The sequence below is a fragment of the Phaseolus vulgaris genome, chromosome 1, assembly GCF_000499845.2.
Source record: "Phaseolus vulgaris cultivar G19833 chromosome 1, P. vulgaris v2.0, whole genome shotgun sequence".
Taxonomy (NCBI): Eukaryota; Viridiplantae; Streptophyta; class Magnoliopsida; order Fabales; family Fabaceae; genus Phaseolus; species Phaseolus vulgaris.
The window spans coordinates 45,727,250-45,746,936 of NC_023759.2; the positions used below are offsets into that span (position 1 = coordinate 45,727,250).

Sequence of the window (19,687 nt, forward strand, 5' to 3'; positions counted from 1 at the left end):
ATAATAAACAGTTCCTTGCATTTTTGTTTTCTCTTTTCATCTTCATCTAATAACCATAGCATACAAAACATTTATAATAAAAGTGTTTTTAAAAAAGGAGTTAAAAATTATTTGTACCAAACAATGCTTGTTACCCCCTCACTCCCCATTATTACCTCACTAATATATCTTATGTTAGATTCCTTACAGGAGAAAATTAAAATGACATCCAGAGTTTCAATATTACTGAACACATTCGTAAGTACTAATGCCACTTGTACCAGGCACACTCGCTCCTCCTTCTATGTACAAAAGGTATCCCCTAGTAATTGGTGAGATTTATAATAATAACCAAAGCAGTTATTCAGTTAATATACAGAAGGTAGGATCAGTTAATTCTTTTATGAAAGATTTTAAACAAATATCAAAGCTTACCTTCAAATGTGAGATGCTGAGGAAAGATACATTAACAGAAACAAAGAAATGCTCAATTTAAATGTGAGGTAGGAAAACAAGCAGATGATGTATTGTCATCATGTGAAGAGGTCTCCCCGCTAGCTTCAACATCGTTCTGGTTGCTCACCTCTTGAATGGAACATTCCTCCATATGACTAGACAAAGAAGTACCCACCACAGATTTACTATTTTCACTACATTCACGGGATTCCTTTAATCCGGATACACTAGCAATCTCAGCATTCATCTCTCTCCTCCTTGTTTCTGAACCAAGTTCTGACATGGAACAACTACGACAGAACAACCTTTCTTTCCATCCCCTTGCGCCCTTTGAGAATGATTCTTTGTATCTAAGTCACAAGATAAGTTAATATCAAATAAGTTGATTCCAAAAATACAGTTTGCACATCCATTATATTTTAGAAAATCATACCTCGTGGACACCGCATTGAGTCTGGACCGCAGCGAATCAGAATGTGGCTGCAATTCTGATGGCTCTGCTCTATCTTCGTTTACTGATGATGCGCGAGTAGTAGAGCCTCTGCAAGCAAATAAATGCACTGGGTATAATTTCACTAGACCACGCAACAAATGATGACCCAAGAAATAAATTGAGTAAATTACTCTACCTTGCTTATGTTTATTGTGCATACCTCAACTCTTTTATGAAAATATACATAAAAATTGTATTTTATTTACAGAAATATATTATACTGAAATCCAGAATACTGTTAGAGACTAAGCGCTCCTATATAATCTTTAATTGTGTTAAAAAAATCAACAGTTTAAAATTAATATAATGAATCAATTGGGCATGACAAAAGTTTGGATTTGGTTGGGGCCTTTTTATACAAATACAAATGAAATTTTATTATCTTTTCAAGATAGAGAGAAGGTGTGCCACATAAACATGTTTTTAGGATAACACATTGACTATAGATATGACGAAAGTAATCCTTATAAGGTGTGAACAATCGTTATCTTATAAGCCTAGTTTGAGGTCCTAAACCAAAAATTCTAAGACAGTACAGGAGTCTATTCTACATTGTTTTATTTCATCACTGCATGTTAGGCCCTAAGTTCAAATTCTAAGAGCATATAAGAATCTATCTTAGATTCATTAACAGGCTCTATTACTAAGCACAAATGCATTGTTGTCATTTGGCCACCCACATTGTCCACACTCCAAATTGTATATGTTCGTTCTTAGACGTGAAGTGTCACAACAACTAGAAATATGGTCAATGTAGTCCTTATAAGATAAGAGCAATCCTTGTCTTACAAGTCATCTTTGTGAATTGAGTTAGGCCTTAACCCTAAATTCTAAAACATAACAACAAGGATAAGAGAATGAGTTAAGCAAATAAATAAGATGGCCATATTGACCTATCATTGGAGTAAATTCTTTGGCGACTTGTGATGCTAGATCCAGAAGCTGAAGAAGAGCTTTGAGTTTGAACGTGCAGGATCCGTTGCAATGCTTCATTTCTCTCAGATTTTATTGGGGTAGATGGAATTGCATTATGAATTCTCGTTTGATCATTTTCCTCTTCAGCAGCTGAATCAGGACTCAATGCAGGTGCTATAGTCTGATTAGATAACACTAAAGACTGTGGATGACCATGAGCTGATGAACGAGTTCGTTGTCCTGCCCTACGACCATGTTGGTTTGCTCTCCTCATCGCTGCAGCAACAGCTAAATGTTGAAGAATTCGGTCTTGAAGCTCACTATCATTTATACTCATGCGCAACTGCAAAATGATAAAAAGAAAAGACTAACATAAACATATGAAAGAACTATTACGTGCTTAAGATATAAGGCAATCAAACAGCACTCAGACTGGTAACTAACATGCTGCAATTCAAAATCACTAAATGCAGGGTGATGAAAAATAGTAGCATTTCTTGATGGGATAGCCCTCAACTTCCTCTCTTGCTCTACTGCCTCAAACAATTCCTGACTGCCACAAAATGCATACAAGTTTAATAATACAGTCAACAAAAGAATGATAACACATATCCTCCAAGCAAATTCGTAACCAACCTAGTAGGATCCTTCAAGCTAATAGATTGCCAACACATAGGACACTGGGCGCTTCTCTGACACCTAGAAACAAAAGCCAGTAACAACAATTGCTATTATATTCTCACATTTTTTTTGTTTATAAGAACAAGAACTTTTAGTGTAACTATTAAGACATGTGTATGTGTATATAACAAGAATATCTTCTACACTTAAAAGACCCTCCTCCCACTCAAATCCAGACAACAAAATTATAGGCCAGATAATTGGTTTTCCAGCCATAACTAGCGCGAATGTCCTTAACATTGGTAAAAGTCAGGAGAACCAAAACATTCCTATTCATACTACCAATGAAGTCAATTAAGTTATGATTTCCGAAAATGCTCCATCACTATAAGCTATCGGAGATGAAGTTTTCATGCAGGAACTGGAAATCATACCTCCTAGCATCCATGCCAGTAGGTGAAGATAAATGTGAAGGTTCTAGGATATATTTTACGGAGCTTGGTGTGAATATGGTAGAAAAAGGAGGGGAGCTTTAAGCATAAGAAGAAATTCAAAATATAAATTAAAATTGAAGGAGATTAACACATCGGACATTGATAAAAGTAAAATCTGTGTTAGATGGATTTGAGAAAAATATACACAAATAGAAGTCCTAATTTTGACACAGAGACATATGAAAAATTAATGGATATTATGTACCAACCATTCGAGAATGCAGTGTAGGTGAAACTCATGCTTGCAATTAGTGAGCTGGAAAAGAAACAGGAGATAAAAAAATATGTAAGCAAATTTATTTTTCATATAAGTCGTATTTGCTTTTCAACGTACACAGAAGTGGGTATTACCGTTGAAGGATCACTTGCACAAAAATCCTCAAGACATATGCTGCAAGCATCATCACAGGAGTCCTGAATCCCCCCTTCTACAAAGGCCGCAGCAGATATCATTTTACTTTCTTTATTGTCTTCCATCTCTAAAACCTTCTACATATCACCCTATAACCTTAGAGTCAGAAGCAATACTTTGCATGTTCACGTGGTGCTCTTGAATTCATAATATTGTGAACAAACACAAAAGGAAATTCATTTTATCTCTGTTCAAAATTCATTTCAAGAAGTAAATGTAAAATCCAAATTGCACCCAAAAGTCACCTAGTAAACCAGGAAGCTGACAAGGAAATAATGCATGACATTACTACTCTACTTTTCCAAACAATTTCTCTCTTTCAATTATTTATTCCAACCACAGTCCCCAACACAAATGACAGTAAAAAACACCAGAAAAAAAAGGTCCAACAAAAACAACTGATGTTAAAACAAAACAAAACATAATAACAATAAATATAAATGCAGTTTCTTACAGACCGAATTTAGTTCACAATCTAAAAACTGGCTATGCCCATGCGTCAAACATTTGATCTATTCGATAATTTAACAATCGCCCTTCAAATATAAGATGATAATCAGAGGCAGCATAAAGTTTTTTCGCTGTTCATTCTATAGATTCATAAAAATAAAATGAAAAAGCGTAAAATTTAAAAGCAAGAAGATGTATATAAGAAATTGAGGAAAAGAATAGATAAAAATATACCTGAGAACGCATAGAGGAAAAGAGAAGAAGGGTAAGGACAGAGGCATGGCATGGAGGGGAGAGAAAGAGGGGTGAATGCTAGAGATCCATTGTTGCAGAGAGATCAGAGATAAGGGGAAATCATGAAATTAAAGGAATGGGAGTTGTCCCCACCGCATCGGAGAGGAACAACCAATACAAAAACAAACACCTCACTTTCTTCACCTTTATATATCCACCACATTCTCTTTTCTTACACGCGTTGCAGTCATTAACACTAGGGTAGAATTAAATATTGTTATTATTTTAATCTATATTGAGAATAAAAAATAATAATTTTTAAATAATATATTACATTTCGTAAATGAAAGGTCTAAAAGGCATGATTTTCACTGACCAGTTATAAATTATCCTTTACATGATTTCTACATTAGTTAACATAAAACTTAAGAGATTTATCATATATGATTATTTTTATTGAATAAATGTCAAAATAATTTATATTATTAATAAATCAATTATTTATGCACGAATATTTTATTTTAATAAATATAATAGGAAATATATTATTAGAAAAATTAAATACTAAAAAAACGTCAATATTATATTATTAATATAATATTTAGTTAAAATAATAAATACAAATATTGAGAAATAAATTATTAGTTATTTATATAATATTATAAAATAAATAAATACTATATTAGTTTCGATAATAATTACCTTTTATTTCATACATTTTTAATATATTTATATATATATGTATATATGTATATATATATATATATATATTTAATAGATGTAATTTGTGTGTCAAACAAAATTTATATTTAATAAATATAACATATAATAATATTATTTAATTAGGTTAAGGACCCAATTAATTTGTTCAAGAGTATAAATACTTTATCATATAAGTTAAAAAAACTTATAAATAAAAGAAAAAAATAGTTATTAAAGTTCTAATAAAAGACATAGTTTTGGAATAATTGTTTGCAAATGTAAATTGGGCAGATCTTTACTTAGAGTAGAAAAGAAACCTAAAAGAATTGAAAAAGTCGAAACAAGAAAATTACATTGTGATTGAGCTTTGATTTCGATGAAAACAATACATCAATGAGAAGATAGTTCACTAAATTTAGTATATTATTCTTTTTTTTTAGATTATTCAATCTTTATTTTTTAAAAATCATCAATTCTCAAAAAAATACATTTTCTCTTATTTATCTTTAAAATTCTAAACAAAAAAAATTATTTTTTGTTAGATCAAAATTTACCTTAGATATTCTAGTAGAGAGTAGAACATTTTTTGTCCGATCATGTGTTTTGAGTAAGGTTTTTTAAGTCTTCTTTTCTTGAACTGAATTTTGGAATTGGTTGTATGCCTAGGTTTTTCTAAGAACATGAATATATGTTTAGATTGTTGATCAAAGACGTTTATGTACATGTTTGACTTTGGAGCTTAAGTTTGAGTAAACAACTCCTAATAAGGTAAGGGAAAACTAGTTATGTTTTTTTATAGTATCTGGGTAGATGATTTAGATGTGAAGGTGACATTGTCACAATATTTGATTGTATCTTAAGAATTGCGTGTTGTTTGAATCTTGAGATGAATGTTTGGTGATATGGTGAAAATGTTCACGCTGTAATATGATAAAATGCTTATTGTAAACATTTTGGTTAGTTGTGTATGGTATGTTTTAGATATTAAATATTTTTGGAGTGTTTGAGATAAAATTTGTATAGTTTTAATGAACAGATTATAAATGAGTTATGTTTTATATTTCGGTAGTAAAAAGTTGAAATATTTCAATTGAGTCAAATTGGTTAAAATGTTGTTATTCGAAAACAAAATATTTCATGTTAGGCATAAGAAATAAAGACAAAAATAAATTTGAACCAATTGGATCACTTGATATATTCTTTAGAGTTTTTAAATTATACAGAGTAGGTGAGAAAAAAATCTCGTTGGATGAAATTTAATTAATTGAAAACTCGAGAGTTTTTGTTGTTGGACGAGTTGTTTAAAATAAAAACTCCCAATGGTTTTGTCATTTGATGAACCAACTCTTATTGGACGAAAATGTATTAATTGGTGATATTTTTTAGTGAGAAATAAACTCTTGATTTATAATATATATTTAATTAATGAATTAAGATTATATCCATGAAAATATATGAATGAGATACACATAAATTGTATAAATTTGTTCATCAATCTATTTATATGATCCCAATAAATGTATATGTAAGTTTGTTTTTAAAACTCTAACTTACCATCTTTTATATATTTATATATTATTTATCAATTTTGAATATCATGTGTTACACAAAGACAAAGAATATTATAAAGACAAAAGATATTACGACAATTTCAATAAATATAAGATAAGGAAACATGAAACAATTTCAATAAATATAAATTAAGGAAATTACATGTTTATATTTTTTTTTATTTTTTTTATTTTTTTAAGTTATTATATATAATATGATTTCCTGTGAGAAAGATATTATTAACATTTGTCATAATTAAAATTTATGGATAATATATTATACTGAATAGATATATTTAATATTATTGGTTTAATATGTTTCTAACATTTTATCTAGTACATACTTACACGAGTTAGTTTAATAACGAGGCTTCTTTTATAGCTTAATAATATCAGGGTAGAGAGTATCTGAACACGGGCCAACAAAATTTACCAAAATAAGTTGGGCCTTCCACTTTTATATCCGTCGAAACCCCCACGTTCACTAATAAGTCATCGTATACTTTACCTTTTCAAGGTTCAAATTAATATTATCCACTCATATAAACACAAATATTGAATCACTAATAAACATATATAACAAGTAAATAGATTTAAATAAACAATGCTAGCATATAATAGATTGTTAAATATCATTATTAAATATTAAATTCGAGAAAAAAGAAAATAAAATCACAGGTTTTCTAAAGTTAAAAAGACAGAATTCATTTGAAAATACAAGTACCAATTTTTTTTTTAAAAAAGTATAACAATAAAAACATACTTTTTTTTGTAAATTATTTATTTTTATTATAAAGGAATACATGTGTTTACAATCATTGTGTACTAAAATCAAATTATATACTTTAATCTTAAAATAAACTAAATGTTGGATACCTCACATCGACTATAGATGATAACAATCTATTGTATATAAGTGGGTGCAAACCTTAACCTCATGAGCCGGTTTTATGGGTTGAGTTAGACTTAAAGTCCACTCTGTAATATGGTATCAAAACTATTTCGAGCCTATCTTAGCAAATATTTGTTGAGTTTATCATGCCACCACCCATAATATGTTATTCCACGCACGAGTTGCTGTCACTCTCGGTGTGAGAGGTACGTTAATATATAAGTGGGTGCAAACCTCATAAATTGTCCTCATCTCTAATCGCTGTGGGATCTCTAATATTAAAATTTAAGATTATTTGAATGTACTATTCTTTTAATGTGAATTATTTTATTTGGTGAAAGAGGATGATGTATGCATATATTTATAATTCCTCTCTCTCAACTTTATTCTCTTCTTCAAAAGGCAACCTAAAGTGATAACAGAGAAGAGAGAAAACCTCACATGTCTCTTTCAGCAACTAAATTATGCTTTTTGCTTGTGAATAAAATTATGAATTAGAATCAATACGCACAAAAGTTGAAAGAGAAAGACAAAGGTTGATAACAGAAATAGCCAAAAGTTTTAAATATTATTGATGGGTTTTTGTGTCATATTGGTCTATATCAAATAGAGGTCACCTCATAAATAATAAATAATAAAGTAAAAACACCAATCTCTGCATTTTTTTAAAACTAAATAAATAAATACACAACTACAACGATGTATCACTACAACTACCAAACCAGTGGAAAAAGGTAAATAATTAATAAATTGATTTTTTTTACATTGTTTTATTCAAGTCTCAACATTAACAAATTAATTTAATTCAGTGCTCCTTTTAATTTTACAAAACTTAATTTTGATTAAAAATATTTTTTACAAATGAAGTTATTTTATTTAAAAATCAATCCATGTCCCTTTCCATGGTTTCTCTTTCGAAATGCTGTCTTCTTCATTATTCTCTTGGTCATTTGTTAATTATGCTTTTTATTTTTATTTTATGCCATTGGTTTTGGTAGTTATGTTTTAAGTAATCGAGTTTTCTAGAACTAGAATGATCGCATAAAATCAATTCATAAAGAAGCAAAAATCTCGTGAAAATTTTAGTTTCCGTAAGATTTTTTATTTGGTTCAAATATGTGGCTAGAAATAGATAAGTAAGAGCTCCCGTTTAAATTTTGATTGCCTACTTTATTTAATAAAAGAAAAGTTAGGGTTTGTCTTTTAAAATGTCTAATTAATTAAATCAATTAAACATGGGTTTATGAAAAAATTTAGTTAATTAAACATGTTAGCTTTAGACCTATAAACAACTATTAACATGAAAAAAAAAATTTTAATTAATAGATTCACACAGGTGAGGTACAACTTTTAAGAAAACCAAATTAAGCCAAAAAAAAAAGTCTCCAACACTCTATTTACAGAAAATACTTCTGGAAATGTTGACCATATTATATAATTCTGAAATAAATTGAATGGGTCAAATTCCCATTTACTTGATTGATTATTATACTAGTGGTAGTGGCAGATCATATTATCCAGTGATATTATAACATATCATGTGTCAATAAATTATTTAAAATGCATTGAATATGATTTCGTGGATGAGTTTGACACACACAAATTGTTCAAATATCAATTCCAATTGCATCACCGGTTGTAAACTATCCATTCATAAATTCACACGACAAAAACTTGCAATCCATTCAAAATACAATTCAATTAAAGTATAATGACAATTAGACACTCAGTTAATTTTTCTAAATCGGACTAATTAAGTTCACACTCGGTTGAATTTATTTTACAGAAATAATTAATTTTATCCAATTGTTTTTTTTAAATAAGGTTAAGTAAAATATATACCATTTCCTTCCAGAAATGACTTCTCCTACTTTGCCTATAGTTTCTAAATTTGCATTATTAATTTATTTAATTTTATCAGTAAAATATAATTTTTTTAAAAATATGATTTTGAGAGCTCTACTTATTTTTATTTTACTTAAAATTACATCTTTATCACTTTTCATCAAAAATAGATAAAATGTTGATTGTTCTCGTACACCAATATAGTCTCACATCGTTAAGAAGTCGAGGTCAATGATAGTTTATATACTCCCTCCTCTCTCAACTCATCGATGTGCTTTTTAAAGACAAAATTGTGATAGAACACCAACCTCTAAAGCAGACAATACCTCAAATTCTATTATGAAATATCACACCAGAATTATAAATTAGTATTTTTTTACGTGCAGTTTTTGAATTAACAATTTTGAAAAAAATAAATGGTTGTAAAAGGTTCCACTTGTAGATATCCTTGATGTTTGTTGACACAGCAAGATACAGTTTTGGCAGAGCGTTGTTAGGCTTGCAATCGGATGCGTGTATAAGAGAGAAAGAAAAAGCGTGCATAAATAGTATTGAGATATTGACATGGTGGTATTTTGTCTTCCTTGAGAATCTATTATTGTGCATAAGATTTGAAAACAGTGTGTCTCACTGATTCTCACGTATTATTGGGTCATAAACATATAAGTTGTTTAAAATGGAGTTTTGATAAAAGTGAAGAAAGAAGATGGATTGCAGCAGCACCTGAGATAAGTTAAAATTGTAAGAGAAGGGGGGAGAAGAAAGGGATGAGGTAATATTGGGAGAAAAGTGAATGATGTTTGAAATTTGAGTTTTGAGGCATTAAATGTTGAGTGGTAAGTTTGGAGAAGTACGTGGACCCGTGTACTTGGCATCTCTGAGACCATTATGAATGAATGAACTAGGATCCATCCATCAAATAAATATCCAAGTACATGGATGGCAACAATCTCTGAATCATTTCCACAAGATCTGTCATTCACCTATCTTTGTTATTCTTAGTATTATTGTTTCAGCTCAACCCCAGGACATTGGCCCCTAACTGGTACGCTCCAAAATAATGTGTCAGAAAAATTAGGGTGGTGAAATGAAGAAGAACAAGGGGATAACAAAGAAAGAAGATTTGGAATGATACAAAGAAAATGTGCTATCCATGTGTGGAGAAAACTTCAAAGGGAGACAAATGGCATAACGTGGATGTTTACCACGCCCGGACCCCCCATTTGGTGCTTCTGAACCATCTGCACACTGTACTCACTCCACCCTACTCACCTTAGCTTCCATTCGAAAGTGACACATTATTTCTAGCTCTCTCTCTCTCTCTCTCTCTCACTTCATCCACACACCATTCAACACAACAAAAACTGCAACATGCTCGTGATTCTCTCCATTTCTCAAACTCACTTTTTCTTCACAACTTACAATATCTATAATCTTCAAAACGCCTTTCTTTTCTTTCTGTCTCATGCTTATGACTTACCAGTGCCACAATCTACCTGCGACTCTTCGATGCAGGTAAAGGGGGTGTGTGTGTGTGTGTGTAGTACGTAGGTGTAATTGTAAAATCAAAACCTCATGGCCCACTATAATTAAATCATCATTTATAAGTACCATTTTACTCTCTCCTCTCCTTTTTCTAGGTTTCGTTTTAATTCTTCATGTCATTCGTGTTTCATTGCAAGATGAATGAAAACAAAAATATGTTACAAATTTATTCTAGTAGACAAGAGTTCGCCAACTCACATGCATGTTTGTGGTTGTGGTTGTGCTGTTGCGCCAAAGGTAGGTTGGTGTAAAAAACTTCTTAGTCCAATAAATTTACCCTTCTTTCATTTCATCACATCTCCGGACATTCAAACTACATAACTTTTACTTCTCAATTTATTTCTCAATTTACTTCAAACTACAATTTATTTCTCAATTCTCATCATCTATAATATCAACTCAAGTTAATTTAAATCACTAGTTAACACTAACCTACACGAAACTATTTTATTAAAACCTCTCTCTATTTCTTTTCTCTTATCCGATCATATATATTATAAACTTTTTCTTTTCTTTTTTCTCTCCCTAGATGTATATCACAACTTTTGGTGTTGAATATAATTTAGCAACTAACACAAATGATTTAAGAGATTAAATTGAAATGTTAAATTTCAAATGGGAGGAGGGAAGAGTTGATAAATTAAAAGCAATCAATGAAAATCCATATTTTCTTGTTCCTGTGTAAAGAACACAACAGTAGAAAGAAATTTCAATCAGCACAGGTTCAACAAGGAATTTGAAGCAAAGATTATCAAGTAGCAGCAGAAAATCGTGTGCACCATACCTTACACAGAGGAAACCTGGCACATAATTTCACACAACCTGAAAAACTCCAGCGGAAAACGCAATACACGAACAAAACAAGTATCGAAAAAACCAAATAACCACTTATAAGACCCAAAACGAAGAGCTGCATTCTCATTAATATAAATAAAAAATTGCGCATACAAATTGTGTATGTACTTATATTATGAAGAGAGGGTTCAAGCGAAGATGTTCGGTTGGGGAACAACATTGGAAGAGAGCGTTTGCGTTTGCGTTTGCGAGGATTCTCTCCGTTCTCTGTTAGAAGAGCTTCTCCAAAACCCAGTGCTGTAAAACTGGTCCCACATCTCTTTCTCCAGAGCGAGTGTCTCGTCGTCACTATCGGGCTCCGGCGAGTGGAGGCGTTTGATGTCAAACGCGTCGTTCGCGCACATGGGGAATATCCGCGACCCGTTAACGTCCTCGCAGCACCCGCACGAGCAGTGGCGGCGCGTGGGTTTCAGCAGCCCCTCCTTCGCAATCTTCCGGTGCCGCCGTTGCCTCAGCATTCGCCGGCACAAGGCCGCCGGCACCTTGTAGATTGCCAGCACCAGGAAATTCGCCACGCCGCAGGGGATGCAGCAGCACACCGCCACGCACTCCGCCGCCGTGCCCCCGACGACCTCTCCCACGCGCGTCGCCAGCTTCGATGGCCGCCGCTGCAGCAGGGGCTGACGGCGGTTCGATGCCCGGAGCATCATCCTGTTGGACATGGCCGAAAGATTGAGACTTTAAGGAAAAATGGGATGTGGGTATTGGGCTTGGAGCCCGTGGCAGGTTCTTGTTGAATCTTGAACAGTGTTGAAAGAATGGTGAAGATGGAAGAAAGCGTGAGGGCTTAAGAAATTTGAGGGTACTAGGGACGTTTTGAAGTGGCTGTTAAGGGTTGGAACGGACGTGGCGTCCTAGAAATAAGGGATGGAAGAAGAATGAGAACGGGGTTTTGAGGTATACGGAGTTGTGAGTTGGGGTTTGGGTGTGATGTGAGGGGCATTACAAGGAGTCACATAAAATTTGCAAATAAAAAATCTTTTTTTTTTTGTTAATATTTAAGTGTTACGTGAAGAAGTGAAAGGCTAAAAGAAGAGGCGTGGAGGTGGACTCTAACAAATAACGTCATTTTCCTTTCCACCTCATCCACTCGCCACCGTCGCCACCGGAGTTTCATTTCTAAACACATTTTTAACCGTTTTATCCAACTCCACTTCCGTTCCGTTTAACTCTTAAATCAAATGCAAGAACCTTTATAACTTCTTTTCTGGATGTCATATAGGAAGATTATTGAATGATTGTTAACTTATTATATTTAATATTTAATTTTTTAACATTTAAAATAATATCACTAAACAAATACTTATTTAGTAATAACAATATATGTGCAATTTTCGTGTGCCATTTAATAAATATTGAAGTAATACTTTGACTGTTTTAATGGTGATGTTCTTGGGTGGAGGTTGAAATCCCTCTAAATAGAATATTGAGAATATGACCAAAATTATAGTTGTGATATTTAATAGGCTAAGGTGTCATTAAGATTATATTAATTAATTAATTAAAAAAATTAATACTGATTATTATAACTCCAACCTTCATCATACTCTTATATTAACTTTATGTTTATATTGTCTAACTAGAACTATTATATTTATTATCTATAATGAATTCTTCACTGATCAAAATGTTACTTTATGAATATAGACATAATTAAGTATGATGAATTACAAATAATGGAATTAATATTTATTAACATAACAAGAATTCCAGTTGACTGGATACATTCATTGAATTTTTTACACAATAATCATAATTATATGATTATTTTTATTTTGTAAAAAAGGAATTAAAATTAAACTTATACCTTAAAGGATAATTATAACATTATTGTTTGAGTGTGAAATGAATTACCACCTCTATATTACGCCTTCATTGTAATTTTGAAATATCAAGATTATTATACATTTAACGGTCAATTCCTAAAATTTGGACTGATGGCAATTTTGTCAGTTTCATTGCTCGAAATTTACGGTATAAAAAAAACTAAAAGCGGTTTTGAAAAAAAATATATTTTAGTGGCTTAAATATGTAGAATTTTAAATGTTAAAATGTTTTTTTAGTGTTGGAAAATTATTGTTTCATTTTATAGACCAAACCCAATTTTTTTAAAAAAATATTAATTTTTTATATGTATTATTATGTCTAGTTCAATATTTCTTCATATAATTGTTTTATATTAAATAAATTATATTTTTTGAAATCCTTTTATCAAATAAAAGATCATATTTTTGTTTTGAAAAAAATTATTTTTTAATAAACTAATGTATTTAGTTTTTTTTTATTCATAATACATATCTTCGTGATAATACAAATTATCCAACTCGTTTTCAGTATAAAACAAAACCAAATCTCTAAATACAAGTACACTGCAAAGCACTGAAAACGCCATAAAAATGGAAAACAAAAAGACGAAGCACTGTGGAGGTCTTATATGATCATCTTCTTGAACTAAGAAAATCCTTCGAAGAGACTGGGAATTTTAGCAATGCAGTAATTTGGATCTTCCCATGATGTTATGTCTCACTAATTTTCACTTCTGGTGATGTTGATTGAGCATTCTAAGAGCAATATTAGTTATTTTTTAATCATGAGATCAAACAAAAAAAAATCAAACAAAGAAAATAGCAATATAATATGTTTATCGCAGTATCTGTCAATTATAAACAATTTACTGGACATTTATCCATTAAAATGAAAAAAAATGGTTTGAGTTGTTTCCTCTTTGTATTAAGTCAAAAGGTATTTTTTATGATTAAATTTGCTTTATCTGAATATTTAATTATAAGAATTTTGAGGTCCCATATGTTTGTATTGTTTTTATGGTTTCTATATACATATTATCTAAAAAATATATAATTGTTGACATTTCAGGTATCAATCTTATTGGCATGCCATTTTGTCTTTATACCTTTTATAAAATAAAATTATCAACAAAATCAAATTTATATATTTATTAAATCCATAATGCCAAAAGCACTGAAATTTTGTTGGAGGTATCAATTTCAATAAAGACTAATCTTAAAATTAGTAAAAACTTGCTTAATCTAAGCTTTTTATTTCTGTTTCAATTGGAAGATGGAATAATGCTTAAAAAATTTATTTATATAAATAGTGCAAGATAACATTTTTTATTTAATACCCGTATAATAAGTCCTCTTATGTATTCCTATATTTTTCTTAATTCTCTTATTTATGTTTTATTTGTTTTTATGCAGTCATATATTTCAATTAATATGGTGTCATTTTTTTTTTCTTCTAATTGAAAGCGAAATAACTAACAACCAAATTATCAAAATAGTGAAAACATTTATATGTCTTCAGATTAGAATTAAAATAATAAAGACGTGGGCACCGCTCCATAAAATGATAAATACGTTAAAATATTTTAGAAAAAAAATATAAACAATTATACGATACCACAAGAAATTTTTTATATGGATTAAATATTCGATCGTCATATTTTAGTAATTAGAATATTGTGAACCTAATGTTGTTACAGTGTCTAGTTTGTTTAACTTTTATTTTTCATTTACGTCTTACTCTTTTTTTTTTTTTTAAATAAAAGCTTTCATGTTAGGTATCATTATGCCACTTAAGATCTCAGCTAGGCTGACACCTCAAGTAACAACAATCATTTACCATCACATGAAAAAAAAAATATTATTAAACAAAAGAAAAAAAAATACAAAAATACGGGGGGACTAGACCAAAACTCATATGTTAACAAAAACGATACATAGGTAGACTATACCTATTCATAAAGAATTCTAAGAACAGACAAGGTGGAAGCCTATTATACCAAAGAAAAGGTTCTCTATGAAAAAATCCTAAATTAGCCAACTTATCAGCACACACATTTCCTTCACGAAAAATATGAGTAACTGTAAACCTAATTTTCCCACAGTAATTAAGACAAACATTCCATCGATTACGAAGCATCCAAGGAACATTTGTCCTAGCAGTAAACGCAGCACAAACCAAAGCAGAATCACATTCCAGCCAGACATTAGTAAGCCCCATCTTTTGAGCTTCCTCCATAGCATGTATAACCCCATAAAACTCAGCAACCAGAGCAGTCTGAACTTCAAGAAACGCAGAAAAAGCTCCAATAAATTCCCCCATACTCCCACGAAAAATACCTCCGCAAGTAGCAAGACCAGGATATCCCCTAGCAGCCCCATCAGTGTTAATTTTTACCCAGCCTGGTGAAGGAAACTCCCATCTAACAGGAAGAGGACGTAGAACTTTACCAGTACGAGTGTTAATACCAAAAAACTTTAGCACATTGAAATCAAACATATCATTCTTCATTGAAGCTTTAGACGAATTACCCACTAGACAAGTTAAGTCTTTAATAACCAAAATAGCCCTAGAAACCTCAATCTTATCCTGAAAACGAGCATAATTCCTCATACGCCATATCATCCAAATAGAAAAAGTTATCACAGCTAGCTTAATTAATTTAACCAACGGACTACCATCACTCTTAATAAAAGAAAGAAGATCATCCTTATTAGAGAAATGATAAGTAGGAAAAATGTGTTGAACCCAACTCCAAATACGCAAAGCATTAGCACATTCAAAAAATAAATGTTGAATAGATTCCTCGTGCTTTTCACAAAGCGTACACATAGAACAAATATGCAAACCTTTATTCTGAATATGCTGATCTGTAGGAAGCCGCCCATGAAAAACTTTCCAAAGGACAAGAGTTTTGGAAGGCGGAATATATGAAGACCAAATAAATTTACCCCAACCACAAGAAACCCCTGGATCCAAGAAAAAAGTCCTAGCTGATTTAAGAGTGAGACTACCAGACTCATCTAGAATCCAATTAGGAATATCCTGTACCGCCCTAACCATGATATGACTAAAAAGATGAGGCATCTGCTGTAAAGACAATGGAATACTCCAATCACTACCTGTCCAAAACTGAGAGACTGTATCCGGAATACTAGCACCATCAGATAATCCTGCAATATTTGCTAAAGAAGAAGTAGCACACCATTTATCATTCCAAAAATTAATAAGAGAACCTGTACCAACAGTCCAAGAAGTATAATCAAGTATAGTAGAATAAAACTGCTTAATTCCAGGCCAAAGAGATGACGATCTATAAACCATTCGAAACTCATATTTTGATTTAAGGACCCTAGCTTTCAAGAGCAGAGACCAAGGCTTGTTGCTATAAGCAAAGTTCCAAGCAAGCTTAAGAAGATAAGCATTATTTTCATGATGAAGGTTAATAATTTTCAAACCTCCATTCTCAAGGGGAGAACAAATCGTATCCCATTTAACAGTAGCTATACCTTTTTTCAGAATATCACCAGTTCAGATAAAATTACGTCTTACTCTTTACATATTCATGATGTTGAAGTTCAAATGTGGATTAAAATTTTACATATTCATGATGTTGAAGTTCAAATGTGATTAAAATTTTAAATTGTAACAAAAATAACAAGTTGATCAATATATTTGTTAGATTTTGCAACAACAATAAAATACATAGAAAAATATGGATAAGATGTTATTATATTGAATAACACTATAGCATACTTAGATAGTGTATTATTAAAACAAAAATATCAATAAGACTATGTATATAAATCTCAAATGTCATATAAAACTATATAAAATAAAATTGTTATGACATTACACTATACATTTAGTGATAAAAAAAATAAAGCAAATTATTTTCATAACTATAAAGTGGTTGAAATTCCATATACATTAAAGATACAATTAAAATATGATATATGATGTGATTTTATAGAAAAATAAAAGGAAAAATCTAAAATATTCTGAGAAGTTAAATTATTTCAAAAACAACTTTAGTGAAATTATTTTATATATTTAATTATTGTTAATTTCTTAATTAATGACTTTTACAAATTACTCATTAAAATTAACAGATAAATACAAATAAGATAAGAAGGGACAATTCTTTAGATGAGTTTGGTTGAGATAATGGTTATAAATACAATTAAGATTTAAATATATTATTCTTTCTAATAAAATACTGGCTTTTTTATTTATTTTTGAGTATATTTTTTAAAAGCTTCCTTGTCTTTAATAGCTTTTTGTTTTATTTTTGGTCTCAAAAGCACTTTAGTAACATTTGGAATAATGGAATAAAGTGGTTTAAATAACACAATTTCATAAAAACTTAAAAAAAAAATAGTTTAGCCTATAATTAGTATAAGATAAAAAAATTTAGAAAAAGATAATACATTCTACTATTTTCTTAGATATTTTTATTCATCATTTTCTCTCCCTCTTCATCTTTTCTCTATTTCTTTCTATCAAATACTTTTAATTTTTATTTATTTATACTACTTATTTTCATCGAATATATATATATATATATATATATATATATATTTCTCTCTCTACTAATTCAACATCAAAATTACTTTAAAGTGAGTTGATCAAAACTTTTATATTAAGAAAAGTTAGTGAGTATATATGCATAAGGATATAAAAATGTTATTTTCTAGAAAAGAAAAAAAAAACTAAAATGGAAGTCTCCCACAAATAGTGTTATTTCTATATTTCATAATTCCCTTGTATAGAACTTTCCTGTTAGGAGGCATCATCTCTTCTAATTTGGGCTTGTTGCTCCATCTTTCAACATTCTTCATCTTCCAAATTTCTTCAACCTTCATTCGTCCTACCCTTGTACTAATCATTTTACTGCTTCTACCATAACTCTTCTCTTCCAATGCTTCTTTTGAAAATCGCACCTTCTTCTTCGCTTGATGTTTCTCCGAGCCTTTCAAACACAAGAAACAACAAACCCTTTATGAATTAGCTTTTGATTTAAAATTTTCAATCATAAAAGGAATTTAAGAGTAATGGAAACTAAATTTGAAGGAAATGGTACCACACAAATTCTTTTGGCCGTGTGCACATAAGATACCACCCATTTCATGCTCAATTTTCTCCATGAAGTTAGATAGTAAACGTTTATGGACTTGGTGAACCACGAAGGCCATGCTTCCAGATACAGCAACCACAGCCATGAACCCTAATCTCATGGAGTTGTTCATCTTTCTTTTGTTATTTGACAATCAAAGTTTATGTGGATGTAAACATAGGCATTTGTGAGTCTCATCCCAAAAATGAACATGCATACTGGTAGGTAAGAAGAATGATAGAAAGAACGAGGTGATGGAATGATAAAGGGAAAAAAAGAAAGGAATAATGAAGAAAAGATGTGTATAATGATCGATGGTTGTTGGTGCTTATATACGGAACATGGAAAGGATGGTTACTTTAGGTGGAAATCGACCATTTTGACGACACAACACAAGAATCTTTTTTGGGTAACTATTTTAAACACGAAAATCCAACAATGCACTGATGCCAAGTTTGGAAAGCCTTTAAACAGTGAAATTGAAGAATGTTCCATTTATAATTTGTTAATTTTGGTCCCAAGGAATGGTGGCTGGATTTATCTTTGGGTTTTTCTATCTTAAATATATCAATTTATGTGCAGAAGAAGTGTTTCTAATCAACCATTCTGACATATTTATCATTGTAAGATGGGTGAAATTAGACAATGCTAAATTTAAACTGACTCATATTAGCATTCTAATTTATTTTATAGTTTTTGTATTTTTTAATATATTTATATCTCTTTTCTTTTTACTTTGCACTTATTTCTTTCTTCCTCTACTTTCAATGCAAACATATCTTAGTTAGGGGTGCTAAAATGGGTCCATTTTGGTTCGCCAAAAGTGGGACGGAGTAAGCTGGCCCATCAAAGTTGTGCAGGTTAGAAATAGTTATATGTCTTAGGTAGATTCTCCCTACACATGTTCCTGCGAAAAGACCAAAACACTCTTAATGAAGTAAAAATTAGGTTACACTTAAGTGCACCCAACCCATCTGCCAAGCACACTTTCGTTCATTGTTATAGACATTGAGGCAGCGAAACTCTTACACACACGAAGCCATCGTTTAGGCAGCATTTTTGAGGCACTTCTACTGCGACAAAGAGCGAAGGCACCGGAGAAGGAGACGCGTCACAAAACTGTGAGTTTTTGCGTTTCTTGTGGGTTCTGATATTTTTATTTGAAAGTGTGTTTTGAGTTTCAGATGTATATATCCAGTTGGGTTTCTGATGCTTATGTCCAAATGAATGTTTTTCATTGCTTTGTTCTGGATATTAATATCCGTATGCACCACGAATGAGCAGACCCAGAAGGCTTTTTTATTAGGTTTGGATTTGGAAATCCG

The 19,687-nt window shown here is 31.0% G+C and overlaps 3 protein-coding genes across 5 annotated transcripts; all 3 read right to left on the reverse strand.

The window, feature by feature from the left end:
• Positions 1-297: 297 nt before the first annotated feature.
• On the reverse strand, positions 298-4,317 carry LOC137814661 (E3 ubiquitin-protein ligase RHF2A-like). Of its 3 annotated transcripts, none has more exons than XM_068617510.1 (8): positions 4,055-4,317; positions 3,310-3,447; positions 3,168-3,214; positions 2,480-2,542; positions 2,288-2,396; positions 1,822-2,186; positions 869-976; positions 298-785 (listed from the first exon to the last, which is right to left on the reverse strand). In XM_068617510.1, the coding sequence occupies exons 1-8, from the start codon at positions 4,064-4,066 to the stop codon at positions 467-469; spliced, it is 1,161 nt and encodes a 386-aa protein (XP_068473611.1). In that variant the 5' UTR covers positions 4,067-4,317; the 3' UTR covers positions 298-466. The 3 variants fall into 3 exon arrangements, with proteins under 3 accessions (XP_068473611.1, XP_068473612.1, XP_068473613.1); XM_068617511.1 differs by having other exon boundaries at positions 3,310-3,459; positions 4,055-4,297; XM_068617512.1 differs by having other exon boundaries at positions 3,310-3,507; positions 4,055-4,238.
• Positions 4,318-11,571: 7,254 nt separating this feature from the next.
• Positions 11,572-12,105, reverse strand: LOC137816085 (uncharacterized). Its single transcript, XM_068619180.1, has one exon. It carries the CDS (start codon positions 12,103-12,105, stop codon positions 11,572-11,574), a length of 534 nt encoding a protein of 177 aa, XP_068475281.1.
• A 5,809-nt stretch (positions 12,106-17,914) lies between these two features.
• LOC137814654 (uncharacterized) lies at positions 17,915-18,495 on the reverse strand. The gene is made up of 2 exons (XM_068617499.1): positions 18,330-18,495; positions 17,915-18,218 (listed from the first exon to the last, which is right to left on the reverse strand). The coding sequence occupies exons 1-2, from the start codon at positions 18,493-18,495 to the stop codon at positions 17,959-17,961; spliced, it is 426 nt and encodes a 141-aa protein (XP_068473600.1). The 3' UTR covers positions 17,915-17,958.
• Between the last annotated feature and the right edge of the window lie 1,192 nt (positions 18,496-19,687).